The sequence below is a fragment of the Patagioenas fasciata genome, chromosome 15, assembly GCF_037038585.1.
Source record: "Patagioenas fasciata isolate bPatFas1 chromosome 15, bPatFas1.hap1, whole genome shotgun sequence".
NCBI lineage: Eukaryota > Metazoa > Chordata > Aves > Columbiformes > Columbidae > Patagioenas > Patagioenas fasciata.
The window spans coordinates 8,763,453-8,790,930 of NC_092534.1; the positions used below are offsets into that span (position 1 = coordinate 8,763,453).

A 27,478-nucleotide genomic window follows, 5' to 3' on the forward strand; every position below is an offset into this window, starting at 1 on the left:
CCGCGCGGGCCCTTTAAGGGCGGGGGGGGCGTGTCGCGGCGGCCGGGCCGGCCCGTTAAAGGCCCGGCGAGGGGCGCGCGCCGCACTCGGGCGGGGGCGGCGGGGCCGGAGGGGCCGCGGCGCAGGATGTACACGCTGACTCGCGGCCCCAGCAAGCTGGCCACGCAGCGCCGCACAGGTACCGGGGACGCGGGGGAAAAGGGGGTGCCGGGGCGTGGGCACCGGCCCCGTCCCGCTCCGCTCCCCCGGTCCGCCCTGACGCCCCGCCGCTGCCCGCAGGTCCGACGCAGCAGGCGGTGGAGAGCAGCAAACTGGGTGAGCTGCGGGGCCGGCTCCAGCCCGGCGCCTGGCCCCCCGCCAGGTGAGCCCCGCGGCGGCGGCCGTGACCTTGGGGAAAGGTTACCGGGGTGGCCGGGCCGCGCTGCCGGGGGAGGGGCCGCGGACGGCGCAGAGCGGGTGACCGGGGACCGTTGGTCGGTGCCCGCATGCCGGCATGTGCGGGGGGTTGCAGCGCTGCCAGTCCCCGCTCGCTTTCCACGGAGGCTGTGCGCGCGCGGCGTGGGCCGCCTCTCATGGGGGGGACTGGAGTTGGTGTCCCCCCGCTCCCCGGTGCGGTTCGGGCAGAAGCGGCTTCCGAACAGTACCGGGGGTGCGGGATCTGCCAGCGGAAGAGCGGGCAAAGTGCAGGCAGCAGCGGGCTGCCCGCCCCGGCGAGGCGGGCGAGGGGGGGGCCGTGCTGCCCGGGCTGCCAGAGCGGGGCCGGGGTTGTGCAACGCCCCCCGGCAGCCCGCGGGAGGCAGCGATTGCACCAGCCCGCGGGCTGACCCAGCGCCGGTGTCACCGCCGCCTCCACGGGGATGGCAGGTCCCAGCTGCAGCCCCGGGTCCACAGAGGGTTTGGAGGTTGTCCCTTGTCCCTGAAGGATCGGAGGATGGGGAGTAGCTTTTGGGTGAAAGTCACAGCATCTAGCAGAAATAATCTATTGGGCAGGTGTTGGAGAGGATGGAAGGCTCTCCTCAGGAGATGCTTTCTTGTCTGGAGAGCTGGGGGCAAACCCCAGGCAGACAGCGCAGGCAGCTCTGCCCTGTGGGGCCTGTATGATTCTGCCCGTTTCCTCCAGCTTCAAGAAATGGATGAGAAAAGCCTCCCCTCCAGTTCCCCTCCTACGTGGGATCTTTCATTAATTAACTGGTGTGGCTGCTACCATGCTTACTCTCCTTTAGGCAGGTTGCTTGAGCATGTTCCTGGCTGCCGCCTGCCCAGTGCCCCCCCAGCCACGTGCGGTTTGAGGTGTGCTAACCTGCCCTGGGCTCTGCCTGCAGAACCAGCAGGGGAGGTACAGGCAGGGGCTGCCTGTTCTTGGTCTTGCCTGTCCTGCACACTGTAACCTGCCCGCACTCCCGGGGCCCCTTAGACTTTGTCCTGTGAGAAACGTGGCCGTTGCAGATGTGTTCTGCCCTGAAGCTGGGCAGAAAAGCCAAAATACTGAAGTTTTGCATCGAATGTGCCCACAAGTCTCATCCCAAACCTTTCATTTTGATCTGCTTGATTCTGCTGTTTGCAGGCCGAGCCTGATTTGAGTGCCCTGCTCCCAGGAGGGGATCCCAGGTCTGAGGAAGCCTGACTGGCTCCCATTTGGCAGAGGGCTTCATCCCAGTCCTCGGGTACCTTGGGAATGTCTTGGGGGCTGGGACTGCTCCAGCAAACCCAGGTGCTTGGTCTGCAGAGGATGGCACCACAGCTCATCCCCCTGCCCAGTGCCCAACTGGATTTCACTTTCGTTTTCCTGGTATTTCAGCAATTTTGGTGGCAGATTTGTTTTAGGGACTGCACTTGGTGCCAGGACTGGAGGATGGGTGGGAGACAGGTGGCCTGTACTTTTCCCTGGGTGGCATCTCTGACACCCTTCCCTGTGCAGGAACCCCTTCTTCCTGGGAGTTGGATCCCTTTTGGTCCCCTCCCGTGGGGACAGGGCTGTCTGTCTGTGACTGTCCCCCAGTCTTGCCAGGGCTGTGGATGAGTGTGCATGCTGTTGGGCAACCTGGGACAGCTGGACAGCCCCTGTCCTTGCTCCAGACTGTGGTGAGAAGAGCTGCACATAGCCCCTTACCTCCCACTTGCTTCCTTTGACAGCCCAGCCCAGAAACTCGTCTTCAACAGAGTAAATGGCAAGAGGCCGCAGGTGCTGCTGCAGCAGGTCTCAGCCCCTGAGGAGTGCTACACGCTGGCCCATGAAGAAAACGTCCGCTTCATCTATGAAGGTGAGGGCGGAAGGTCCCTCAGTACAGGCATCCACTCGCTGTCGTGTCCTGTGGGGCTGGAAGACATGAGTTCCCTTCTGAGGCAGCTGCATTGTGCTGGGGACCTTGGTGGCAGGGATAAGGTCTCCAGCCTGGGCAGCTGCCCCCCTTCCTGCTCCTCTGCTGCGGCTCACCTGGGCTGGGAAATCCCTATCCCAAAATCATCCACTGCCTGTTCCCCCCTCCCAGCCTGGCAGCAGGTAGAGCAGCAGCTGGACGGCAGCCGGAGCGGGGACAGTGCCTGCGGCCCCGTGCAGTATGTAGAGAAAACCCCCAACCCCGGACTGAAAAGTAAGTGGGAAGTAGTTGTAGCACTCAGGGTTGCAATGAGCTGGTGTGGGCTCAGCTGGGCACCCGAGCAGGGCTGCAGTGGGAGGAGAAGGGTAATCCCAGTGCTGATGTGGCAGAGGGATGGGTTGGGTCTGTCCTGCCAATGCTGAGGCTGCTCAGGGAGATGCTGGTGGCAACTGGCCCCTGGCACAGTGTCCCACCATGCCCTACTGGAGGAGCACAAGCAAGCCCTGTTGATGACTCTTCTGGAAATGGTGCCTTCTTCAGCCACCAAGGTGGGTTCAGTGTCACACTGGGGAGTAGCACCCCAGGTCCTGCCCTGGGGACCTGCCTTTCCCAGGGCCAAGCACAGGACCAAGCTGGAGCACAGCAGGGCTGGGGACATTGTGCTTCTCTGATGGGAGCTGGAGCAAGGGCTGTGAATGCAGCCTGTGGGCTCCTGCAGCAACCAAGAAGTTCCCAAGAGAAGAAGGTCCCTGTAAACCTGGCCTGGGCATGGGAGTGGGAAATTTTGGGGCCTCATTTTCCTGGTGGGAAATGGTGCAGCTCAGGGGGGACAGCTGGAGCTGTTTACTCTCCAACTGTTCTGCTATGCTCTCCTCTCTCCCTCCCCTCTTTTTCAGACTTTGTTCCCATTGACCTGGAGGAGTGGTGGGCACAGCAATTTCTGGCCAAAATTGAAAACTGCTCATAAAAGGGAAGAAAGGTTTGGGTTGTTTTTTCTTTTTTTTTTTTTTCCTCTTTGTTTTTGAAAGAAACAAAGCTAAGAGCATCTGGTCAGAACCCAGAATTCGTGGCGTTTTTGAACCACATTTTTAAAAGATGACCGAAATAAGGTGACCCTTGCTGCGAGGCCAGCGGGACCGGACCACAGCCATGCCCAACCACATGCCCCCTCCCTGTGCCCAGTGTGGAGGAGCAACGTGTGGCCCCAGCCAGGATTCCTTAAGTGCCAGTTCTTGGACTGCTGCAGCTTCCAGCTCCCAGGGACACTGTGGTGCTGTGCTGGGGATGAGGGAGTGGACCCCCACCTGTGGCTCTAGCCATGGGGAGGACAGTGGGGTGCTGTAGCAGGACCACCCCAGACAATAAAGCACTGAAACTGCCAGTGGAAAGGTGCTTGTGCGACGGGACGGATGTGTTTGCCAGGAGGTGGTGAAGCAGGTGGGGTGCAGCATCGTGCCCAGGCTGTGGTGTGGAGGGTGGGATGCTTGTGGTGGAGTCCCAGCTAAATGGGTACCACAGCACTCTGGAGACAAAGGGCTTGGAGTATCTCATCTTCCTTGGAGAAGCATCTCTGTCTCCCTGGACTCAGCCAGGGGCTGGTGCTGCCTTGGGTGTACATTTGGGATGGGGGGGGTACATATGGGCAGCTGCAGGGGACACAGGTAGGGGCTGAGTGGCTCCAACCCACAACCAGTGCAGGGTGCAGCATGTGTTGGGGGGGTAAAGCTGCAGGAATGAAGGTGCCACAGCCAGCTCCCCACTGCCACAGAGGTTCTTGATAGTGTTCTCACAGAAGTCATTTTAAGCCCTGAGCTCAAGGTCTTCCCCCTTGCCCATGGCTGTTGGGGTGCACTGTGGGGGGGGCTGCAGCTAAGGGTGGTTGTGGCTCCCTGTGGTGGAAAAGATGAAGACCTGAACTTCTGCTCTCAGAGGCACATGGTGCACAAAAACCCCTCAGCCCATGGGCTCTCCCAGGCTGGACTGAGCCCTTCCAGGCCAGGATTTCAAAGCCCACCTCCCTACTTTCCCTGTGTCTTCCCCCAAGGCAGAGAGCAGGAGACCAGAGCAGCCCAAGCCCACCAGGGCTAGAGCTGCTCTTTGACTCCAAAGGAGGCCAGGAAACACTCACTGGAAAAAAGGTCTTTATTATTCCTATGATGGAAATAATGACCACACTGCAGCCAGAGGTGAGCAGCAGCTGCCTGGGTCCTGTGATACTTCTCCCACCACCCAGGGCTGCCATGGCTGGGGAGGCCAGAGCATTGCCAGCAGCAGCCGTGACACTGCCAGCACAAAGCCTGTCTGCCCCTGAGCGTGAGTGGGCAACCCTGGTCCTCCTGCCCTGGGCTGGGGTGGCTTTGTGCTGTGGCTGTAACCGAAATAGATTGAGCAGCACTGGGCACAGCCTGCAGCTCCTGTCTTGATGCGAGGGGAGGGTTGTGACAGCCCCCAGTGACCAAGAAACACTGCTTCATTAAAATTTTCTTAGTTTAGGCCAGGATGACCCCAGTGTTGGGGGGACTGGTGCTGGGGGAGATGCCATCCTTGCCATTGACTCCTCTACCATCAGCTCTGCCATGGAGGCTGGGGGTGATGCTGTCTCTGTGCCACCTGCCCCAGGTGGGGGGTCCCCAGTAGGCCAATGGGACATGTTCCAGGGGTCTCAGCTGTTGTTCCTTTTGCCACTGTGCTCAGGACACTGCCAGCCTGTGGCAATTTGGCATCTTGCTTTCCCACTGCTCCCAATCCCAGGCAAAGCCCCAGAGGCTCTGCTGCATCCTGCCCTATCTCACAAAAAACCACCAGTTGCTGGGGGTCCCAGCAGTTTCCTGGTGGCTCCAGGCAACCTCCCACCAGAAAGCATCCTCCCTTTTTCTTGCACAGGTCTCTGGTGCTGGAGTTTTCCCACTGCATGGTGTCCCTGGCAGTGGGTGGCTCTGCCACCTACAGAGATGCTCCCAGGGAGCAAACCTTCCACACCAGCATCTCTTGAGGTGTTCAGGGATGCTATTCACCTGCTGGCTGCTTACTAATGAAAACACACGTCAGTAAGATCCAGGGAAATTCTTAGTAACATGATGCACCATTGTTTTGACCATTAGGCAAAGGGAAAAAAAAGAAATAAAAAATGGAACAGGAAAGAACGCGTCAGTCACAGGAACAAAACAAAAACCCAACCCAAAAATATAACCCAACCCCTGACAATGCAATCACTAGAAGGGAATCAGCACCCCTCTCCATAAATATTAATTCATTTAGTTATGTGCAATTGTGTGTATTACTATAGTGCAAATAGCTCTGCATTGATCGCGGAGCAGCAAGCCCGAAGGGGACTGCCCCCAGGTGACACAGGGACTAGTTAAGGACAGACAAGAATCAACACAGATTTAAAACAAACAAACAAACAAAAAGCAACCCACCCACTGGGAGACATTAAAAAGAAATACCAGTTGCTGCCCGTGACTGGGCGCAGGCAGAGCCTGTGCCCAATGCACCCAGCCACAGCATCCCCACAGCCGGGCAAGGTGTGGGCAGCACCTTTGCTCCCTGCCAGCTGCTGGAGCAGCCCAGCGTGGTGCAGAGGGGACAGGGACGGATGTGCTCTGGCCAGATCTGTGCACGATGTAATGAGACAATGAGCAGGACATGGGCACAGCAAGAGCATCGCTGGCCTCCATAACCAGTGCTGCTGGTTAAACTTTTTAATGGACGCAATAGTGGGCCCAGCAGCGTCCCCAGGCACCCTGCAACACCTCTCACGCATCGCTGCCTTCGGCTGGAGCTCTGGCTCTGCAGCTGTACCTGTCACGTGCTGTACCCAGGGCCGAGCTCTGGGCATTTCTCCATGGCACGTCCTCCTCCCGCCCAGCGCCAGCCCCCAGCACGGCACAGCCTGCACGGTGCCAGCTCCTTGGGACAGACTCGCCTCCCCCCACCAGCAAACAGGCAGGAGGGGGACAGTGTTTTCTAAGAGATTAAAGGAAACAGAGCCTCTTCCCTCAGACAGGAAGGTTGCCTTGTCCCCTCCAGTCAGACACAAAGTGCTTCTAAGGGCAACCATAGCACATCCTAATTAACCCAGTGAATGGTTTGGATCTACTTAACAGCCTCCTGTTAAACCACGAGCAAACCACCTAACGATACACATCAACATGCGGGCGAAGACCACGAAGCAGCATCTTGATGGGTGCAAGCACTGGGCAAGAAAGAGGGGCGGGGGGGTGTGGTGGATTTGGGGACAGCACCCCACTCCCCCTCCACTGGCCCAATTCCCAACACCCATCTCCACCCATCCAGGCTTCCCCCTGCTTTGGGGGGCTTTTTTTTTCCTTCTGTATAGACAGGAATGAAGGCTGGAGAGTGGAAGTGTCACATGCACACACACACACCCGGACCCGCGCCAGCGCTGTGGCGGCACACAATGTGCACGCTTGTGTTCCCAACGGCAGAAGGTACGACGCCATCCTCTCCCCCCTCCCCGGTGAAAAGTTTCTTACATTTATACATTATTTAAGACACGCCGATATATAAATTACTGTCTCTATATATACTATGTATAGGCAGCAGGGCCAGTCCATGACGAAGGGCACCAGTTGGGGCTCATTTCCCTCTGTCCTCTGTGTAGTGCTGGAAGCGAGTGAAGCTCATGAAGACCTGCTCCAGGGATATCTGGCTCACTGAATAGTCTTCCAAGCGATACTTCTCTTTGGCTTTCTCCAAGGCCCCGAAGACCTGCAAGGGACAGCACAGTCGTCATGGCAGGGGACCTCAGCTGCAGCAGAAACCCCCAGGTTGTGACCAAGAAAGCAGAGGAAGCGTTTCCTCCAGGGAGACCCGGGGGAAGTGAAACCTTCCCTGTCAGGAGGGTGCTGGGATGCCAGGAGATGGATTATTTAGCAGAGTACCTGACTGCATTTAAAAATGTATGGTTTATATATATATATTTACATATATATATGAGATACGTATGTATGTGATTTTTTATATATCTCTAAGCCCAAGGTTTCTCCTCAATGTGTTACATATGCAAAATATATATATCAAAAACGATGTAGTATATATACTGTATATAAAACTATCTGTATATAGAATAGGTTTTCATATATATTATGTAACTATATGTCGTTTTTACATGTATCTGTACACTATGTACTCTATATATAGCATATTGAGTATATATACTCTATACTACATACTCTACATAAAATATATAGAATACAGAGAGACATGTAAAACTATATACTGTATACACTACAAACACAGTATATACAGAGTTTGGGGGGTGGGACAGAGCAGTTCCAACTCAGCACGCAAGGTGTGTCCTGGGTGCTGCACACTGACCATACATACAGGTGACCTGTTTGGGCCAGGAGGTGGGAAAGGGTCAGGGAGAAAACCCCTTTTTATTTATAAATCACCTGGATTTTGGACAGACTGTGGCTCTGGGAGAAAAGGAAGATGAGCAGAGTATGAAAGCAAAGCATCAAGAGCATGCAAAGAGGTGTGAATAGGGCTGGTCCTCCGGCACCATCCTGCAACGGGGTGGGATGTGCTCCAGCACTCTCTTACCTGTGCCCAGCTGAGGTTCTTGTTGGTCAAGTGATAATGCACCATGCCCTGGTGCTCATGCTTCAGGACACTGCCTGGGAGAGACCAGCAAGGAGAGGCTCAGAGTTAGGAAACTCACTGAAGCTCATGACCAGCATCCTGCCCTCCCTTGGAGGTCAAGTGCTCCAGCAGCTCACAGTACCTGGGAACGTCTTCTCCACGAAGGCCTTGAAGGCCTGCAGTTCACCCTCCTCCTCACTCCGCGTTTTGGCCAGCAAGGTGTAGCCACTGCCGAACTTGCTTTTCAGGTGCTGGGGGCTGCCCAGGCATTTGAACTGCCCGTTCACCATGATGGCGAGCCGTGTGCACAGGGCCTCGCACTCCTCCATGCTGCAGGACAGAAGAGGACTTGTTCAGCAGGGCAGGAGCACCAAGACAGAACAGCAGGAGCTTCTGGGAAGAGGATGGAGGTGGATTTCCTCTCTGCACTTTTGGAGGAGGGAGATTTGGGTAAAGCCAGTCAGCACTGGCTGCAGGCAGTGCCCACCCACCAGGCTCTGAAGGTGGCTCCCATCCCTGGGACCCCACCACCCTCCTGGTCACTCCCCAACCTTTTATGCCAAGCCCTGCCTGGACAAGTGTCACCTGTGGGAGGTGAAGATGATGGATTTGCCACACTCCCGTGTCCGTGTCACTGCATCCCAGAGCAAACGCCTGGCCACGGGATCCATGCCGGTGGAGGGCTCATCCAGGAAGATCACGGGGGGACCACCAATGAGAGCAATGCCAGCGCTCAGCTTCCGCTTGTTACCACCGCTGTGGAGGGAGATGGGAATGGGGACAGAGACCTGACATGAGAACAGGAAGAGCCACACAAGATGGGCTGGGGATGGGGTGCCTCCACGCCTCCTCTCACCTGTAGGTCCTCACGAGCTTGTCGGCATGGGGCTCCAGAAGCAGCCCTCTCAGCATGTTCTCCACACAGCTGCTGATGTAGCGCTCGGGGATGCCCCGCAGCCGGGCGTACATGCTCAGGGTCTCACGGCCCGTCATGTGGTCCAGGAGGGCGTCAAACTGCGGGCAGTAGCCGATCCGTTGCTGGACCTCGAGGCAAGAGGAACCCAATGGGGATTAGCTCACAGGCAAGGTCTCCAAGCCAAGAGGTACCTTGGCACCCACAGGGCTTTGCTGCACCTCTGACTGAGCTTCAGCTCTGAAATTGTATGTGAAACAAGAGGGAAATTTCCCCATCGCTGGAGCAGCCGGTCTGGTGGGGATAGACACACACAGTGTGCCTCGGGACACAAACTGTGTGATCTCATGCTGCATTTCCCAAGCTGGTTCCTCATTGTGAGGGGCTATTTCAGGTGGCCCAGGCTCACAGGAGAAGGAAAGCACTGGAGGGTTTGTACCCTCCCCATATCCTGATCTCCTCTGGGGACAAGATCCCAACAGAAGGCAGAGTCCCACAGGAGGAAGCAAGAGGGGCCACGCTTTCAAGTCAGATCCTCCCCACGTTCTCCTGGCCTGACACTGTCTGGGGGTGACAGTGGTAGAGGTGTCCAGAGACTTAACTGAAAGCCTGACCCCTGCACATCTCTTGCTTTCCCAAAGGGAGTGGGCGATTCCCAGCAAGAAGACCTCTACCAGGGGCCTGGAAAGGTTTGACCTGCTACTTTTAGAAACATCGTCATCAGACTCTGATCACTCACATTTCTTATGTTTCCAACTACAGAACTAAACTCCTTGATAAAGGGTTTGCAACCCTTGCAAGATTTGGCTTCCATACGTTTCATAACTGTTGCCACAGTCGAGAGGGGACTGCTTACAGATAACTGGCCAGCTGAGGGAGAACTGGGCCAGACAAGCACACAACACCCCTGGGATATTACCTCCAGTCCTGGCAACCGCAACTGTGTCCTCCTCAGAGGCACTTGCAGAGTGGCTCAGCCCAGGCAGATGCAGGACTGTCAGTAATGCCACCCTCTACCTCTGCAGCCCCTGGTACCTTCTTGATGTTGGCCAGAATGCTGTGACCATCCACAAAGGCATCCCCTGATGTGATGCTCTCATCACCAGTCAGCATCTTGAAGGTGGTGGTTTTGCCTGCTCCGTTGAAGCCGAGAAGGCCAAAGCATTCCCCTTTGCTGACTGCCAAGGAGATTCTGTCCACCGCCAGCAGAGACTCCCGGCTGTCGTAGATCTGGTGGAGACCAAGGTGCAAGCTGTGCCAGTCGCCACATGTGCCAAGTGCCCGAGGGGACATCAAAGCAAGCGGTGGCTTTACCAGCATCGTGAGGACCATGGCTCTGCCAGCAGCAGGATGCTCAGGAAGTGCCATGTTCTCCTCACCTTGGTGAGCTCCTTGATGACCAGAGGGCTGCTGAGAGATGACAGCAGCTCTGGTGGCGATTCCAAAACCTTCTTCCTCTCATCTGCCACGTCCCGGTCCTCTGGCAGCACAGACACCCTGTTCAGCAGAGCCACCTGAACACAGGGGGAGACAAAACACTCTGTGCCACCTGGCTGCTGTGGAACAAGTGCGTTCCTTCATGCTGACCTGGGACAAGTGTTCCCAACCCAGGCAGAATCCACTTCCTCCATCAGCCACTCCTGAGGACACCTCATTACCTTTGCCAACCCACACGACCAACAGAATCTGCCCCTCTGAACAACTGGCTCTGGGGATGCTCCCCCAGAAAGATGGTTTAGGTGAAGAGGCAAACAGCCCATGGAGTTTGGGACCTACAAGTGACACTTTGTGTGGAGTCCTGAATGGTGAGAGAAGCAGGATTTGAATCCCTGAGCACTGAAGTTGAGAGACTCCACAGACCCAAGGAATTTGAACAAGACCTGAGCAAGCAGCATGGGAATGTCTCCAGGTCACAGAGACTGCTGGGTTTTGTTTGGCATGAGCATATCTTAATTATCTGTCCCATACACTTCAGCTCACCCATTTCCGCCGCCTGCAGATGCCACAGACCAAAGCTCTCAGTCTCCAGAGCAGGTTTGTCTCAATGAGGAAAAGGAGGAAGAGGAAAGAGAAACCCTGGATGCTCAAGGAGGTCAGGTATCGTCCGATCCCAGGCGTCTCCCAGGAAAAGTAGTTCATCTGATAACTGATATCTGAGGATGAATCAAAATCAGACTAGGATCAATCCACACTCTGGGGAGGGGCAGATAAGCTCCAGAGAAAGCTGTGGCCCAAAGCTTTGCCAGGCTCCATCTCCATCCCAGCCCACAATGGGCTCCCAGCCCACAGCTCTTTCCAACACATCCCACAAGAGAATTCACGTCTGGAGAGGATCTGGCAGAAGATGCCCAGCAGAGGCAACAGAAGAGATCAAGTTACTCTTGGGACTGGGATTTCTTTACTTGTCTGTTAAATTTTCCCTAGCTCACATTTTCCTCCAAATCATTAGTAAGGAAAAGGTTCCTTAATTGGATCACCTAGGAGTGCCAAACGCTGCCCAGTTTCTGCTTTAAAATGGTACCTTGAGCTACTGCTCAGGTTGGGTTAGAAGTCCCATGATACTGCCCAGCTCCACCACCCATCCCACAGAGACCCCCCCAGAGACACCCCAGTGCAGCTATGATGGGATGGCGAGGATGAGCAGGTGAGGACCAACACAGAGACTCACTGAACGCCTTGCAGATGAAGATGGCTTCAACGGAGGAGGTACAAAACTGAATGAACTCGTAGTTTTGGTAGAAGTCACTGATGCATTGGCCCAAGCAGTAATTGGGTAAGACAAGAAAGACTTTATCCAGGGTTTTGGAGAGGTCCACCAAGCCCAGCTCTGAAAGAGGAGGACAGGAGGATCAACAGATTGATGTTAGCTGTTTTAGAGAAAGACCCTGATACTTTCAAGTTTGGAAGGAAAAACAAACTCTGTGATGTTTAATGGGTGAGAATAAACAGTCATAGGGTTTTTCTGCAAGTGTAGGGACAGCCCCGAGGTGAGAGTCCCCCTGGGGGCTGGATCTTCTTGGTGACAGCAGGGTGCAGTGCTGGGCAGGCACAGAGGGCAGTGACCCACCTGGGATGCTCATGATGGTGACTGCGAGGAAGGTGGCCGTGCCTGAGAGGATGTTGAAGATGGTGAGACGTGTGTAGGCTGTGGCTGCCACCGAGAACAAGAAGCTGAGGAGGTACATGAGGGGAATGATGGCCCAGCCATAAAGGAGGAAGATCAGCATCACATCAACCAGGTGGCTGTCTTGGGTGAAGGCTTGCACGTCAAAGGCTTGGAATATCACCTGTGGCACACCAATGCGAGGAGAACACGTTTGTCTTGACTGCAAGTGATGACACCTTATCTCAATGGCCCAGGCAGCAAGGTAATGGCAGCATCACTCTGACCTGGATAATAACCCCTTATAGACGGTTCCTACCTCTGCCTGTCCCCCAGGGAAGCTCTCTTTTTGCAGACTGGGATGCAGAAGGGTAGATCTGAGGAATTCCTCTCCATGCTCCCATGTATTTGAGATTTTCTAGTGCCCACACCCAGTGTTCAGGTGCCAGAGGCTGCAGCCAACTGACCCAGCTGGTTGGCCATGGCCCAGCTCCCAGTAGGACCAAGGGACAGCTTTCTTGCTGGTCCTTTCTATTAACTGAGATGCTGCCATTGGCTTCATCCTTTTCCCTGCACCCACACGTGCCACAGCTCCCCCAGAGGAGCAGCACCCATAGCTTGCACCCAAGGGACAGACAGGAGAGTACTGGGGTGTCAGGAGTGACTCACCAGCATCAGAGCACAAGGGATGAGGAAGTTGATGATGTCCCAGAGCAGGGCGGAAAGCCAGAAGTTGACCACGTAGACACCGCTGACGAACTGGACGTGCTTGGCTTTGATGGCTCTCTCGCTGACCAGCAGCAGAGCGAAGGTGCTGGCGAGCGAGGCCATGCCGTACAGCAAGTTGATGGCAATGGCAAACCCGGTCTGGCCTCTGCGAGGAGAGAGAGCATTGGGGCAGGTCAGGACAGGGACAGCTTGACAGACCAATGCTGAGGCTACACAGAGACAGCACACCCACACCATGCTTCTTGTGGAGGCTACACTCATCCAGCAAGCCAGAATGCAGAAGAAACACCCCACAGTAAAAGCACATCTCTGTAAGATAAGCATCTCCCACGCACAGCACTCCTAGCTCACCACAAACCTCTGCCCTTCCTTTGTGAGGCCCCACACATGTCCCCTCTGGTACACGTGAGGTTCAGAGACCCTGGACGCAGGATTTAGTGAAGCATGCAGCCATACAGCCCTCTCTGCCCTGAGCACTTGGTGAAAACCAACCCCAACCAGTATCTAGAAGGGAATACCCAACCACTGAGATATGTGCATGGGGTGACGTGGCTGCCAGGCTCAGGCAAGTAAGTCATGTACACACAGCTCTGCTCTCCTGACCTCCTGAGTACAATCACAGCTATGTTTGGGTCTGAGCAGCTCCTCCACAGATCAAGAATAACCAAGCCCATCCGCACCCATAGAAGTCACAAGCCCTGGTAGGAAAGCAAGCGCTGTGCCATCAGACATACTCCATGAGCTGGTCTTTGGCCTTCTCAGTGATGTTGCGGGGCTGAGGGTAGTTGGTGACTGTGATGGAGGCGTTGGGACCTGCCAGTACCCTGAAGACAGCGTTGTCGGCCAGCATAAGGGCCGTGGCGGGGGAGTGATATGCCTGGTTGTTGAAGAGCGCAGTGACCACCGTGCGGTTCCCGGCTCCTTCAAAAGAGGCGGCTGCAATGTAGTGCTCATTGAAGGCTCCCCCTTCCTCAGAGGCTCTTGAGATGAGGTAGTCCTCCAGGCCACCTGTCAAACACCACCATGGCTGTTACGAGCAGGCTCCAGCACATGAGAGCAAACTGAGGCCAGCTGGAAAAGACCCTAAGCAGTGCCAGCCCTGGTGGCCCACCCTAGCCCCGATGATGGCCACAAATGCAGGGTTATGGAGAACGCAGCTCTGCTTGGGTGTGGAGGGGTCCTGCCAACTGTGGGACCCTCCCGTGCAGGAGATGATACAAGGGGATACGTCAGGCATGCTGCAGCTGGGACCCGAGCCACCCACACCAAGTGCCCTGGCAGGAGATGCCCATGGCTCCTGCACACCCCACAGGTGCTCCATGAACCCTCACCGAGCACCTCCAGCGGTGACTGATGCTGGGTGTCCAGCAGCTCCACGTACTGCTCTGCCAACCTCTGCGACAGACTCGAGGCGGCTGAGATGGAGAAAGGCACGATGGTCTGGCCATAGGGCTCCAGTGTCAGCCTCAGCAGGGAGGAGTCTCGGGGTCCTGGGAAGGTCTTGGCCACGATGAGGGCAAAGGCAGTGAAGATCAGAGGCACGAGGAACTGCGCCGCCACCATCTTCCAGTTGCGCCAGCTGTACATGGCTCGCTTCATGAACATGGCGTAGAACTGCTGGCAGCACAGGTAGAACTGGGAGGGGAGAAATCAGGTCAACACCAGCCCTGCCAGCTGCACACAGTGCCCCCAGCCATTTCACCTCACACACCTGATGTGGGGAATGACCCCAAAACTACCTCCCCATCCTGCAGGTAGCCCAGGAGCTGGCGGCAGAGCCTGCTCTCCAGCCAAGCCTGTCCAGGGATTAGCAGAGCAGCTGCTTGACTTCAGCACAGCAGGTCAGCCCACTGGACTCCACAGCTTCCCAACAGGATGCAGTCACTATGGGATCTCAGGTGTTAAAAGCAGCTTCAGCCATGACCTTTGCTTTCCTCCAACTCTCAGCATTTGAAGTTCACAAACGGGATTACTGCAGCACGGCTGCCTGCCAAAGCCATCGGGCTGAGACACCTGGGCGCTCCCACCCTGGGCCCTGCAAGCGCCTTCTTTGCTTTTTAAACCCATAAACATCTTTCTCCCCTTCTGCCTTTGAGACATGTCCTTGAGAAGCACAGGGAAATTTATCATAGGCGCACAGGCAGCAGGCCTTGAAGGGCTGCCAGGGATCTGAAACACAATCCTAACAAGGGAAGTAAGATGGTTTTCCTCACCTCCCTGCTGGAAATCCCAAGTGACGTAGCAAGTAGAGGTGAAAACTACTTTAGATCACCTGGGAGACCTTCAAGAGCACCTCTGTAGACCTCAAGATTAACATGAAGAGGATAGCAGTGATCAACCCCAATAATCCTAAAAATAATTTGCCCTAACGATGCAGATTCCAATTTGACCTTCCAGTTTCGATCTTCCAAGCCACATGCAATGAGACCAGCCATAGGGGAGGTTCCACCTGGTAACCCTGCTCCAAAAACCCCTTCACATGCCTTCCCATGCCCTGACAGTCCCAGCACTCACCCCGGTGTTGAGCTTGATGCTGGAGCAGTCCTCCGTAATGAGTGCCCCACTGTCGTCCGTCATGTCTGTCATGCCACTCAGGCTGCTGGAGTCATCCATGGCCCAATCGTTGGAGCGTCTCTCATGCTGATACTGGAGAGCAGGTAGCTGGATGGCCTGGATATCCATGCTGGAGTCCACCAGCTTTCCAACCCTGCACCAGAGGGAAAGCAGGTGATGGAACTTGATGCCAGGTAGGATCAAGCTGTTGTGAACTGGGGAAGCCAAATCCAAGAGACAAAACCCAACACATGCCCCAGAGGAGCTGCGGAGGACGCCACCGTCGCTGAAGCACAGGGGGGTGGGTCACCATCAAATGACACCCCAACGGGGCCAGCTCCCTCTGCTTACCTCAGGAAGACTTCCTCCATGGTGGTGACCGAGGCGCCATAGCTGGCGATGCCCAGCTCTTCCCGCTTCTGCTCCAGCTCCATGAACAGCGCCTCAAACCTGAATGGAGAAGCAAAGCATCAGATGCTGCTGCTCAGCCCTTCTCCTGGCACCAATGGTCAGACCCACCCGGCAGAGCAACCTTCTGTTTGGGGGCACCAGGAAGATGGTGCTTCCTGCATTTAATGGATGGCAGGCAAAGCTGTGCAGCGCACTACCCTGGGTCCCCAGGCCTTGGATTTCAGCACAGCCACAGTCAAGGAGAGGATGAGAGGGGACACTCAGAGGTTAAGGCCCCCTTGGGCATCAGTCCTGCAGCCAGCGCTGGAGCTGCCTGCAGTGCTCAGCAACCCACTCTCCCCAGGAGACCAGCGTTTGGGCTCCATCTTCTGCACTTCCTTACCACAGGCAGCCTCAGTGATCCATACAGAATCACAGAATCATCTAGGTTGGAAAAGACCTTTAAGATCATGGAGTCCAACCATTAACCCAACACTGCCAAGTCCAATACTAAACCACGTCCCTAAGAACTTCATCTACACATCTGTTAAACCCCTCCAGAGATGGTGACTCCACCACTTCCCTGGGCAGCCTGTGCCAATGCCTGACAGCCTCTTCTGGGAAGAAATTTTTCCTATTGTCTAAACTAAACTGCCCCTGCTGCAACTTCAGGCCATTTCTTCTCATCCTATCGCTTGTTACTTGGGAGTAAAGACCAATTCCCACCTCGTTACAACCTCCTTTCAGGTAGCTGTACACAGGGATAGGGTCTCCCCTCAGCCTCCTTTTCTCCAGGCTAAACAGCCCCAGGTTCCTCAGCCGTTCCTCATCACACTTGTGCTCCAGACCCTTCACCAGCTCCATTGCCCTTCTCTGAACTCGCTCCAGCACTTCAAGGTCTTCCTTGTCGTGAGGGTCCCAAAACTGAACCCAGGATTCGAAGTATTTAATTTCAGAGCCAAACCAACCAGCTTTGTTTGTGCCACCCTCCACAGCGCAGCCGTCACCAGCAACCAACGCTGTCCCAGGCAGTTGCTGAATGGGCAATGACATGGTGGGGACAGGGGCAGGAGAGCAGTGTGCCAGCAGACACAGGGGAGGACGGTGCTGAAAAGAGGAACTCAGTTTTCCAAGATCAGTGATGCATCGTGCCTCCTCCTGCAGGGAGCAGCTCCCCTTTCCAGCAAGCCCGTGACAACAGCGTGTGTCCCAGCATGTGCAGCCAAAGGGACTCACTCAGGGAAGGAATGCAGGGGACAATGCCGTTACCTGTGTGTGCTCTCCTTGGGCAGGATGAATGACAGTTCTGCCCCGGCATTGCTCTCCATGGTGGCGTTGGGCACGTACTGACAGATGAGGCGGGAGATCTCCCCGAGGTTGCAGTAGGGCTCCTTCACCATCACCATGTGATATCCTGCCCCTGGGCAGAGCCACAAGAGAAGTGAGAGGAGGGTAAATCACAGCCCAGCCTGGCCCCGGGGTGATGGAGCAGAGAGGGATGCTGAGGCACCGCAGAGTATTGATGGCTTTGCCTGGGCTATGGACACAATGCAGGAGCAAGTGTGTGGATGGGTCTCAGAAGAGGCAGAAGAGCACAATCGGGAGCAAGCAGCCACCAGACAAGGAGCAGTGGGTCCTCCTCCCTGTCCTGTATCCCCCTCCTGCTCCTCCCTGGCAAGGAGAAGACATTGAGCATGGCTTGCTTGCTCCTCCCTTACCGTATTTACGCTTGAGGAAGAGCGAGGAGCCACAGCACTGCAGCTCGCCCTTGGCCATGATAGCGATGCGGTCCCCCAGCAGGTCAGCCTCATCCATGAAGTGGGTGGTCAGCAGGATGGTGCGGTTGCTCCTCTGCTGCTGCAGGAGGTCCCATGTGGCCCTGCGAGAGGCTGGGTCCATCCCCGACGTCGGCTCATCCAGCATCACCACCTGCACACAGGAGACGGGTGCTGGTCAAAGAGAGGTTGGGCACAGCAGCACAGGACATGGCAACCCCAAGACCCAGAAAGAGCCTTGACCTCCCAACATACACGCGATAGTCATGCTTGGGTGAGCAGCTACCAGGCAGCAGAGCTGCACTGCAGCCTCAAGGGTGGACGTCAGAGTTGTCCCTTTTTGTGGGGGTTCTCCTGCCCCCTCCTCACTGTCCCTGCGTCTCCCACCGGCTCACCACAGGTGAGAGACAACCTCAGTGCTACCAGAAGGGCCTACATAGGCCCCAGGGAGAAAGGCTCGAGGTGAGCCCCACCAAAGACACTTGCCTTGGAGTCCCCAATGAGGGCGATGCCAATGGAGAGCTTGCGCTTCATGCCGCCAGAAAGCGCCTTGGTCAGGGAGTGGCGCTTGTCCTCCAGGTTGAGGATCCTCAGGATGTGGTTGATCTCCTCAGGGCACTTGGATGGTGGGTACCCCTTCAGCTGCCAGACAGGGCAAAGGGAGGGTAAGGCTCACTGCAGCGGTGTCTCTGGCAACAACCCTTCCCATCACATCAGCAACTGGCTGCTAAACCCCACCATGCTCCCTCCTCCACACCCAGGCAGGGAAGTGGGGAAACGCGGAGACAGACTCCTGCCCAACCCCAAAGGAACTGGCACAGCTGGCATGGGGGTCTCCACAGAGCCACGCTGCCCAAAACCCTCCACTCTTCCATCAGCCAAGCAGGGAGTTCCTGCATGCAGATGAGGCAGAAAGAGGAGGAAAGGGCTGTTCTGATCAATGGATCTCACCAAGCTTTCCCAGCCTCCAGGAAGCCACAGGGTAGCTGCAGGGGTGCCTTCCCCAGAGCTGGCTCCCGGGGGCCTGGAGATGCTCCCCACAAGCACCCTACTCACCCCTGCATAGAAGTGGAGGTGTTCTTCCACCGTCATGTTGTCGAAGAGAACGTCGTGCTGGGGACACAGGCCCAGGCTGCGGCGGATCAGGACCATGTCCTGGGAGATCTCGTAGCCGTTGATATACGCCTGCCCACTCGTCGGCGAGTGCAGACCTGGGAGGAGTGAGACACAGTGACCTCAGCTCAGGGCTGAGGATAACCCCAGGGGGCAAAGAGCCAAACGTGGGGGTCCTGCCACGCATCCCCCACCCCAGCTTTCTGCCAAAATTTGAGCAAGATGGTCTCTTGTTCAAGCTGGGGCATGACAGCTTTCTCCTCCAGCCTGCAGGGTGGGCTGCATGGCATCCAGAGGCAGGAGGTAGACCTGGCAGTGCTGCTGCAGTGGGCAGGCAGCAATGGGGGCAGACAACCCTGGCAGAGGTCAGGGCGAGGCCAGGGCAGATCTCCCCAGAAGGTCCTGTGAGCACCCTGGGCGGCAGGAGCAGCACAGAATGTCAGGTAAAGGGGAAGAAAGGACCATCAAAGGTCACTTAAGTCTGTCCACCATGCCAAAACAGGCTGCCTGGAGCTCAGCAGCCCAGGAATGAAGACGACCAGTTCTTGGCCCGTGCACTCCGTGCCTTATCATGACAAAGCCTGCAAAGTCTCATCTTATAGCAGGTCATTTCCCTTCTTAGGGCTCTCTAACACACAGACTGGCTGTCATTTCCCCCGCTGGCTGATCCCACTCTCATGGAGTGCTGGGCAGGGACCCCCATGCTCCCTCTGTTTCCCCAGGTGGCAATGGGCCTCTCAATACCCCAGCATCCTTGGCCAACAGCTCAATGAACCAAAGGTACTCCAGAGAAGAAGAAAAACCCCTTCACAAGCTTGGAGATGGGGTTCAAGTCCTCTTTGCAAGTCAAGCCATCAGCTCTTCCCTGCCTTGTGCCAGCCTCACAGTGGGACACAGGTCCTACCTGTGAGTATGGACAAAGTGGTGGTCTTCCCAGCACCGTTGTGTCCCAGCAGGACGGTGATCTGCCCTTCGTACATGTTCACTGTTAGGTCCTTGACTGCCTCTTTCATCTTGTTTCCCACTTTGAAGACCTGCAGAGATCACGTTAACAAGTCAATGCTGCACTCAAGGCAAGTGCTCTCAGACCTGCCCTCTCTGTTCCAACCAGCAGTCAAAGCCTGTGATGTTCAAGTGATTTTGGCATTAGACAACAGGTCTAATTTAGGTTAAATATAGATGTCATTGCACCTGCAAGTACCTAACAATTTAGCTCACAACAAAAAGCGGCCAGCTCTGGGGAAAAGCCGTACCTGCCTTACTGCAGCCAAGCAACAGAGCCCCAGGCAAGGAGGGCAGTGAAATGATAAGGAAGCCACCCGCAGGCAGTGCTTTTTACAAAAACAACATTATGATGTGTTCATGCTGTGCTGGGCAGTCAATACCTTGGAAAGGTGCTTTATTTTGATTCCCGACACGAGGTCGGCAGGTTCTTCCTCAATGTATTGGCTCTTCAGGGCTTTCTCAGGGTCCTCCTCCTCTTCCTTCTCTTTTCCCACGATAGTCCTGGGGCGCCCGCACCAGTATGAGGGCTGATGGAAGAAGGAAGAGAGGGAGAAACTCACGCACAGGTAGAGACCATCTCCTCTCCCCAGTCCACCCTCCTCCTCCATGCAGTTGCCTCCCAGGGATCTCCATGACCACTCTCTTCGGCCTGGGAATTGCCACCCAGCACATCTTCGGTAGGCAGGTCAGACAGAGGATGAAGCTGCTCCTCCCGCCCTGCTGCCTTCCCCTGGCTTTCCCTTACAGCAGGATTGCCCATGATTACACAGGCAGCTTTTCCCCATCTTCAGTCCCATGGAAAGGGTCAGCACTTTGATAAGAAGCACAACTGCTCAGGCAGAAACACCCTGTCCGGAAAAGCCCATGCAATGGGTGATCATGCCCTCTAAAAACCTTGACATACACTAAATAAAAAAGTCTGGGCTCCAGCTGCAGCAATTACAGCCCTTTTTTTGACCTGGCTCTCCAGGAACAAAAATAAGTGTTCAGGACTTCAGATCCCTGTGGAAATAGCAATTTAACAACTCCTGGATCCAAAATCAGCATCCCACTGTGGTGTTTGGCAGACACCTGAATCTTTGCTACTCTGGTCTAGCTGCAAGAGGGAGTGGGATGCTGGAGTGAAATAATGCTGAGATAAGGAATTTCAACGGGAGGAGGAGAAACCTTCCACTCAAATAACAAGGGATACGTTCACATGATCAAAATTGATCATGTTGCTGTGGTTCAAAAATTCTCAGCAGTAACCACCGCAGCTATAGCCACTGAAGGTGATGTCAGGCATTTGACTTGGCAGAGCGAGGGCAGCTCAGCTGACAGGGTGACAGTCGTCACCGTCCCCTGGCACCAGCATGTGAGGGCTGGCAGTGGGACACAGACCGCCCAGATCACTCAGGGAGTTTCAAATGACCGGATCTGGTTGCTCACACCTGGGGCTTCTCTCCAATGCCTTTGCTTGGGCACAGAGACACTTAACACCGCGCTGCATGCCAGCACGTGTCAGGACAAAGACTTAAGGCCAATGAGACCTTCGTATTCAGTAAAAAAATACAGCTGCATTAGCCTTTACTGAGGACATGCTGCAGACTTGATTTTGGAGGGTAGATGGTGCCACCCTTGTACATAGGTCTAGTCAACTGCATAGCACAGAAGCAGGGACCATCCCTGAAAGATACCCGTCAAGCTCACTGGAAAGGGTGTGTAAACAGTGCTCACCGTCAAGAAGAAGTACCAGGGCTGAGGCACGCCATATTCCCCAGGGAAGACAGCCTCCACATACCAGGCCACCACGCCGTAGAGCACCGAGTCCAGAAGCAGCATCCCCAGCACTTGGGCTAAGGTGAAGTTGTCGTCCACACTGACAGGCTTCATGAGGTCCCTCCACTGAATGCCAGTCCCTGCAATGCACACAGGGCACTGCTTACCTCTGTCGAGAGCCCTCCTGCATCCTCCAGAAAGACAAAGTCTTCTCCAAGACTGTCAGATAGCATCCCCTGTTCTAACGCACTGCTTGGTAAGGAGGAGCACATGCATGGCTCTACAGTCCCCCTTTCAAGGAAAGAAAAGATGCAGCAGAACATGCACTGACATCTTAAGGCTTCGCACCCCATCACGCTTCTTCTGTCACATCCAGCTGCAACGCTGGGAAGAAGCAAACTGTTCTCCAGCCATCCTTTTAGTGCCACCACTTTTCAAAAGCGTGGACACTGCTGGAACTAACAGCAAATTCTTATTAACATAGAAATTGAAAACATATATTGGGAAGGAGGAAATGCAATGGGTTCCCATCCCTCAGAACAGAGTTTGCTTTGTAATTGAAGCAATAATGGCATTTTGCACAGCCCAGACTGCCAGGGGCATGGGTTCAGAGGGGCAGAGCCCTGGCGCTGATATGACCTGCGGGAGCAAAATCCAATTAACCCTCCTACTCTGGTTAGGAGCAGGAAAGCATTTCTCCCTGGCTTCTTTCCACCCTTCACGCCACATTCAAGCCACTCCCAACATACACACCACAAAAAAAGCCTGGCTCCTCTCCTGAGGCACAGGAGACACTGGCTCACCTTTTCCTTCGAACATGCCTATGAGCTGTGCTCCCATGGCCATGGCCACGTTGGAGATGAGGCAGGATGCCAGCTTCTGGCTGTGGGACATCAGGTCGTAGCGGGGCGAGATGAAGAAGTAAGGGATGTAGGAGAAAAAGTAGAGGAAGCCGCCAGCAGCAGCCGCGACGTTTGCTGCCAGCACAGAGAAAAGCAGGAGGAAAAATATCAATAATATGGTGACACTACCTAATATTTCTCACCAGCTTTCCACCCCTAGAGATTCAAGCCTTTTGCACCAAGTGTGGTTACAGAGGGACAGGACAAGGACGTGCCCATGTCCCATGGCACAGCAGGAGCAGCGCTGGGACCCAGCCATGCGGAGGGCAGCTGCAGAAGCACCCTGCCCATCCCAGGACAGAGTGCCCTGGGGACAAGACAGCCAGATGATGCACATGAGCTGGTCTGGTTTGGGAAGCAACAGCACACACATCCCTTCCCACATACCATGGGGAAAATGTAGCCAAAAAAGGGAAGAAAGGTCCCCCCCTCTGCATGTCAAAGCAAATTATCCAACATGGAGCCCTGTGCAACCTCGCCTAACTCTGGAGCTGGCCCTGCTTTGAGCAGAATGGACTGATGACCTCCAGAGCTGCCTCCCAGCCAAAATTAATCAAAGGTTTTACATCATGAGACCCGTAATGAACCACCTGTGTGCATGGTTCAACCACCCAGCCTGCGGGTCGGCAACGCATGGAAGGACTCACCTCTTGAGAAGAAGGTGCTCACCATGAAGTTGAAGGAGATGGAGGAGATGGAGAAGATGGCAAGGAAGGTGAACACCAGCGTGGGGTCGCTGTTTGTGAGCACCGCTCCCTGTTCGCTCACCTACCAAGAAAACCTGATTATGGCCAGGTCTGGCAAAACTGGCCATGGCTGCAGGCACGTGTGGGTAGCCAAGACCTGATGTTCTTCATGGGTTAAAGACAAACTGAGAGGTAGGCGAGAACACCCGGGCCCTCCTAAACCCCTCCAGAGGAAAGAAATATGGGTTGCCCATCTGCGATGCAGGGGACACCTTGCTCAGCATCCAGGACACCACCTCCTGCTTCTCGTGGTGTGGGTATAAGCAGAGAGCTTGAGTCTCTCCAAGGGCAGGCAGGGCTCCAGGAGCAGGGTGCTCCTGCTCTGCATGGGACTGCTGGGGCCACCCTGGTGCCTGTGGGGCTCCCACCCCTCAGCCCCCTCCTCGGGAGGTCACCCCTTATGTGAAAGGCTGCAGGGGGGGCAGGTCTCCCCACCCAGCTCTGGAAAAGGCCAACTCCAGTTTCTGTTACACAGGTGGAGGAGTCCTGAGATACCAGAACCATCCAGCCCATGGCAGAAGAGCCTTGTCACCCCTGGCTTCTGGCCTGCAGAACAGTGGCCTGGGAAAAGACACTCACCTTGACACAGAAGAGCACGGTGACGAAAAACACGGACACCAGGAGGAAGAGGAAGAACATGAGGAACCAGGCGCTCCAGTGCAACCAGTTGCTGAGGCCCATCATGCGCATGTACTCCTGCGGGGAGGTCAGGCTGTCACCCAGGCTTGGCCAGGGTGAGGTGAAGGCCCTGGTCAGGGAGGTGGTGGTGGTGGCTTTGCCCTGCAACCCTAGAGGTAGGGGAGGCAGCCCCAGGTGCCACCAAAGCGGTGTTGTGCAGCCTTCAGCTTCCCATGGTGTCCCCCACCTCCCTGGACAGGGGCTGCCAACGCCACAGGAGAACATCTCCACAAAGAGCTGAGCTGAACCCAAAGCCACAGCATCTCAGATCAGAAGGGCCACCACGGTCACAGGGTAGAGGACAAGACAATCCCCCAGCTGGGGGAAGCCCGGCCTGGCACACTCAGCCCTGATGTCGCAACCACATCAGCCGAGCTCCAGCTGCCCCACAACACAGACACACGAGTTTCTGCATTCAGAAGATAAAAATCTTGCTTCCCACACACTGAACTCTTGAATCTACAAAACTCGGAAATCCACAAGTGTTGTCCCCTCTCCAAGCACACGTGAACATCGGTCCTTCAGCCCAGCAGCCTTGGCCACACGGCAAGGAGAGCCAAGCTGTGTCCTGGTAGCAGGATTAGCGACATTCCTCCCTGGGGCTTGCTAATCTGCTGCCATCCCCACCTCCTGCTCGCTGGCTCCAAACCCCACGGAGATTTTGTTCCTAATTTAAATGTAGCATCCATTGGGAAACACTGCAGAGGATGGGGAACACCCAGACGTCCCCCTGCTCATGTTACCTTCAGCTTCTTCTCCTTCTCATGTACAACAGCACGGACGATGTTGAGTGAGGTGTAGGTGAAGCTGAGCATGAGCAGCAGGGGCAGCTGGTTCTGGATGGCGAGGAGGAAGAGGTCGTTGACGTAGGCAGGGTAGGGGAAGCGCTGCACCACCACCGTGATGTTCTCCAGCAGGCCGGTGGAGCTGGCGTTGGCGTGGTACTGCATGATGGCTCTGTCCACCGCGTGCTGCACCGCCAGGAAACCTTCTCGGATATAGCCTGCGCAGCAAAAACGACACTGGGGAATAGAGATGGGTCCGGGTCTTGGAGGGAGGTGTTGGGAGAAGGAGAAGAATGGCCTTTGTGGGAGGGATTGCTTGGGAAGACAAATGGCAAACAAAAAATAGAGCTCCTAAGAAAAGCAAAATAAATGTCACTATGGACACACTTGGACTTGGGAAGGCTTTCCATCACAGCAATTTAAATCTCTCATAATCATAATTTAAAAGCAGCCGGCAGGAAAACTCAATTTAAACTGCGGTTGCCTTTCTGCAATCACAGCTTTATTTTTATAAGCGGGGAGATTCTCCACCATCATTCACCACCTTTAATGTCGCTGAGCTTTTAAAACAAGAAAATAGGGGTTACTATGTAGGTTTTGCTGAAGAAGAACAGATCCTATTATTTTTGTGCATCAGAAAACAGTGAAAGATTTTTTTTTTCAACTAGTCTATATTTATGTGGGATTTCTGCCACATGTTACTTGAACGGAAACTCAAATTTTGCTTAGAAAGCCCCAAAGAAGTATTTTGAAAGTCAGTTGCTTAAAATGATCTAAACAGAGAAGGAAAAAACTAAGAATATGAGATCACGGACAATGTTTTTTATTAACTAATTTACTAAACAAACACTGTAATGAGGGAATTGATCTGGGCTCCTGGTCACCCCGTCCTGCAGAACGTCTGAACCAGCAGATATTGTCCTCTCAGGCTTGGGTTTATTTACATTGTGTGAGCAAAACCTGTTCGCCCACTTTCTCGTTCCCTCAGTCCTTTCCTTGACATCGCTATTGAACAATGGAAGGAGAAACCCAACCGAGGAAGATATCCCCTTTGCAACTGCAGAAGCAGCTCCAAAAAAATCAAGTCCTAAACCACTGCCAGCTTTGGCAATGTCCCCACTGTCTCCTACTCCATCAGCGGTTTGGCTTTCCTTAAAAACCTGTGCTCAAACCACAAAAGTGCTCTATTTACTTTTAAAGTATTTAAGCAGCATGACAAACACTGAGCAGTTTGGACCCTGAAATAAATTTTCCATTAAGAACACATTTAAAAAGAGAGAAAGAAAATGAAATTTTAAAAATTAATGTAAGTGAAACCTGTTCATACCCAACTGCTCTCAGCTGATGCACCCAGAGGCCAACAATGCCCAAAAGGTCATGGGATATTTGTTTAAAGTCTTTAAATAAAATTAAACTAATTAATTGAATTAACTTAATTTCATTAAAACAATAAGTTAAACTCGATTTATTTAAAAACTCAGAGCCTCAGTAACCCCTGTCATCCCATCTCTTTGGCCAAGAAACAGCCCGCGGCAGAGGCGGCCCTCACCTGGTGTCCCTCCATCGGCAAATTTGGCCTCGCGGGGCCCAGGCAGCTGGAAGAGCGGGAAGAGGTAACTGGTGTGCCAGTCCCGGTCCAGGTTGGGGTTCAGACCCGTCTGCTCGCTCCGCGGCGCGTTCCTCGGGCTGTACTTGAAGCGCAGCTTGTAGTCAACCTGGCAGCAGCACACGGGGGGACAGAACGGAGCGATGTGGGCATGGCAGAGGGATGGAGGATGCCGCTCCCATCGCGTCCCCGTCCCCCCAGCTCCGCTCACCTGGAGGGGCAGCGGGGATGTGCTCTGCGGGAAGTGGTGCTTGAAGATGACGGCGGCCAGCACGCTCCCCGAGCGGTTGTCTGACTTGACATACTCCTCAAAGTCCCTCTCTGAGGCAAAGCCCTGAGCTGCGGAGTGGGGAAAGATGGAGATGCAGGCACAGAGCACAGAAGCTCATGACGGGCTGGTGCTCAGCCATCACCAAAAACATCATTTCAGTCCTGGATACGAGGGATGCGCAGCAGCTGCCGCTGTCAGACATGGGGGATTTACATGGGATGCTGCTGTACTCATCGCAAGGTACCCAGACAATTCCTCCTCCTTGAGAGCAAGAGTCAGCAGCTTCTCCTTTCAGAGAAAATCCTAACAGTATCTTCAGTTTGGAACATGAAGCACTAAAATTTTCTGTGCAACCACATTTTCAAAAATACTTTGTCTCAGAGAAGTGACAGCCACGTTCTTTAACTATTTTAGTGCAATATTTTTCTAGATGGAAAATTCAACGAAACACAACCAAAAATCAAAACAAAATCCTGAAGTTTTAGTGAAACAAAAATAAAACCATTGCCTCGAAGTTCTGCTGAAAATGATGCATCCTTGCAACAGAGCATCAGGATTTATCAGAGTAAAAATTCATACCAATTTCTGGGGTGGAAGCCGTTGTCCCCGGCCCCCGCTTACCTCTGATGCTGATGGGTAAAGCTCTCTCCACCGCCTCGGCGATGTTCCTGACGGCGCTGCTGTTGGAGGGGACGTACGCCAGCTCCCAGGGGTTGCTGGGGTGCCGGCGGTAGAAGAAGCTGGGCAGGTCATCCACAGACTGGGGGGGGTAGATGGTGGCGTTGGGGTGGCTGACGGAGTGCACCCGGTGCCGCAGCGCTATCAGGATGGCGGCGAAGAGCAGCGGCAGGCAGATTTCAATGACTGTCACCAAAATCTGCCGCTTCTGCAGGAAAGATAAAGGTAAAAAAAACCAACGTAAACACTGAAGGTAGATCAAATGCAGTAACAAGGTTCAAGGCATGCGAACACCATGGAGCAGAGATGTTCTTGTATTTCCCAAGATTTCACATCCTGGGTTTTTCCAGAGCCCAGGAATGACATTGCACTGGTTCACTGGCTCCCACATCCTTCAGAAGCTTCCGGCCAAGGTGTCCCCTCCCCTAACCACCACTCCATCTCAAACTGCCCTCCTGTAGAGCCTTCCCCACCACACTGCCGGGTTTCAATGAGCTGAGCTGGCCATTTGCCCCTTCCCTGTGCCCTGCCAGGAGCAGGCAGCACTC

General features: G+C 54.7%; 2 protein-coding genes across 4 annotated transcripts in view; one reads left to right on the forward strand and one right to left on the reverse strand.

The window, feature by feature from the left end:
• Window positions 1-35: 35 nt before the first annotated feature.
• MCRIP2 (MAPK regulated corepressor interacting protein 2) lies at window positions 36-6,754 on the forward strand. 2 transcript variants are annotated; one of them, XM_071815278.1, is made up of 6 exons: window positions 36-178; window positions 280-361; window positions 2,134-2,261; window positions 2,490-2,591; window positions 3,215-3,297; window positions 6,658-6,754. In XM_071815278.1, the coding sequence occupies exons 1-5, from the start codon at window positions 127-129 to the stop codon at window positions 3,283-3,285; spliced, it is 435 nt and encodes a 144-aa protein (XP_071671379.1). In that variant the 5' UTR covers window positions 36-126; the 3' UTR covers window positions 3,286-3,297; window positions 6,658-6,754. The 2 variants fall into 2 exon arrangements, with proteins under 2 accessions (XP_071671379.1, XP_065707263.1); XM_065851191.2 differs by lacking the exon at window positions 6,658-6,754 and having other exon boundaries at window positions 3,215-3,706.
• Window positions 4,447-27,478, reverse strand: part of ABCA3 (ATP binding cassette subfamily A member 3) — a 31,336-nt gene continuing 8,304 nt past the window's right edge. For both annotated transcript variants that reach the window (XM_065851188.2, XM_071815276.1), the window contains exons 3-31: window positions 26,874-27,138; window positions 26,193-26,320; window positions 25,925-26,090; window positions 24,334-24,593; window positions 23,492-23,608; window positions 22,814-22,934; window positions 22,068-22,241; window positions 21,223-21,404; window positions 19,887-20,033; window positions 19,406-19,535; window positions 18,445-18,599; window positions 17,875-18,030; window positions 17,332-17,542; window positions 16,883-17,033; window positions 15,575-15,673; window positions 15,185-15,377; window positions 14,002-14,305; window positions 13,405-13,678; window positions 12,611-12,815; window positions 11,906-12,125; window positions 11,507-11,665; window positions 10,819-10,991; window positions 10,218-10,352; window positions 9,874-10,068; window positions 8,782-8,969; window positions 8,511-8,681; window positions 8,068-8,255; window positions 7,887-7,960; window positions 4,447-7,049 (exon numbers count right to left, since the gene is read on the reverse strand). In XM_065851188.2, the coding sequence (XP_065707260.2) occupies window positions 6,918-7,049; window positions 7,887-7,960; window positions 8,068-8,255; window positions 8,511-8,681; window positions 8,782-8,969; window positions 9,874-10,068; window positions 10,218-10,352; window positions 10,819-10,991; window positions 11,507-11,665; window positions 11,906-12,125; window positions 12,611-12,815; window positions 13,405-13,678; window positions 14,002-14,305; window positions 15,185-15,377; window positions 15,575-15,673; window positions 16,883-17,033; window positions 17,332-17,542; window positions 17,875-18,030; window positions 18,445-18,599; window positions 19,406-19,535; window positions 19,887-20,033; window positions 21,223-21,404; window positions 22,068-22,241; window positions 22,814-22,934; window positions 23,492-23,608; window positions 24,334-24,593; window positions 25,925-26,090; window positions 26,193-26,320; window positions 26,874-27,138 (5,073 nt within the window). In that variant the 3' untranslated portion in view covers window positions 4,447-6,917. The remainder of the gene's footprint in view (window positions 7,050-7,886; window positions 7,961-8,067; window positions 8,256-8,510; window positions 8,682-8,781; window positions 8,970-9,873; window positions 10,069-10,217; window positions 10,353-10,818; window positions 10,992-11,506; window positions 11,666-11,905; window positions 12,126-12,610; window positions 12,816-13,404; window positions 13,679-14,001; window positions 14,306-15,184; window positions 15,378-15,574; window positions 15,674-16,882; window positions 17,034-17,331; window positions 17,543-17,874; window positions 18,031-18,444; window positions 18,600-19,405; window positions 19,536-19,886; window positions 20,034-21,222; window positions 21,405-22,067; window positions 22,242-22,813; window positions 22,935-23,491; window positions 23,609-24,333; window positions 24,594-25,924; window positions 26,091-26,192; window positions 26,321-26,873; window positions 27,139-27,478) is intronic.

Excerpts from the sequence above, each read along its gene's own strand:
- MCRIP2 (XM_071815278.1), top strand. The coding sequence starts at position 127 with ATGTACACGCTGACTCGCGGCCCCAGCAAGCTGGCCACGCAGCGCCGC. Across the intron at positions 179-279 it reads GGCCACGCAGCGCCGCACAG|GTCCGACGCAGCAGGCGGTG; the intron begins GTACCGGGGACG and ends CGCTGCCCGCAG. Across the intron at positions 362-2,133 it reads GGCGCCTGGCCCCCCGCCAG|CCCAGCCCAGAAACTCGTCT; the intron begins GTGAGCCCCGCG and ends TTCCTTTGACAG.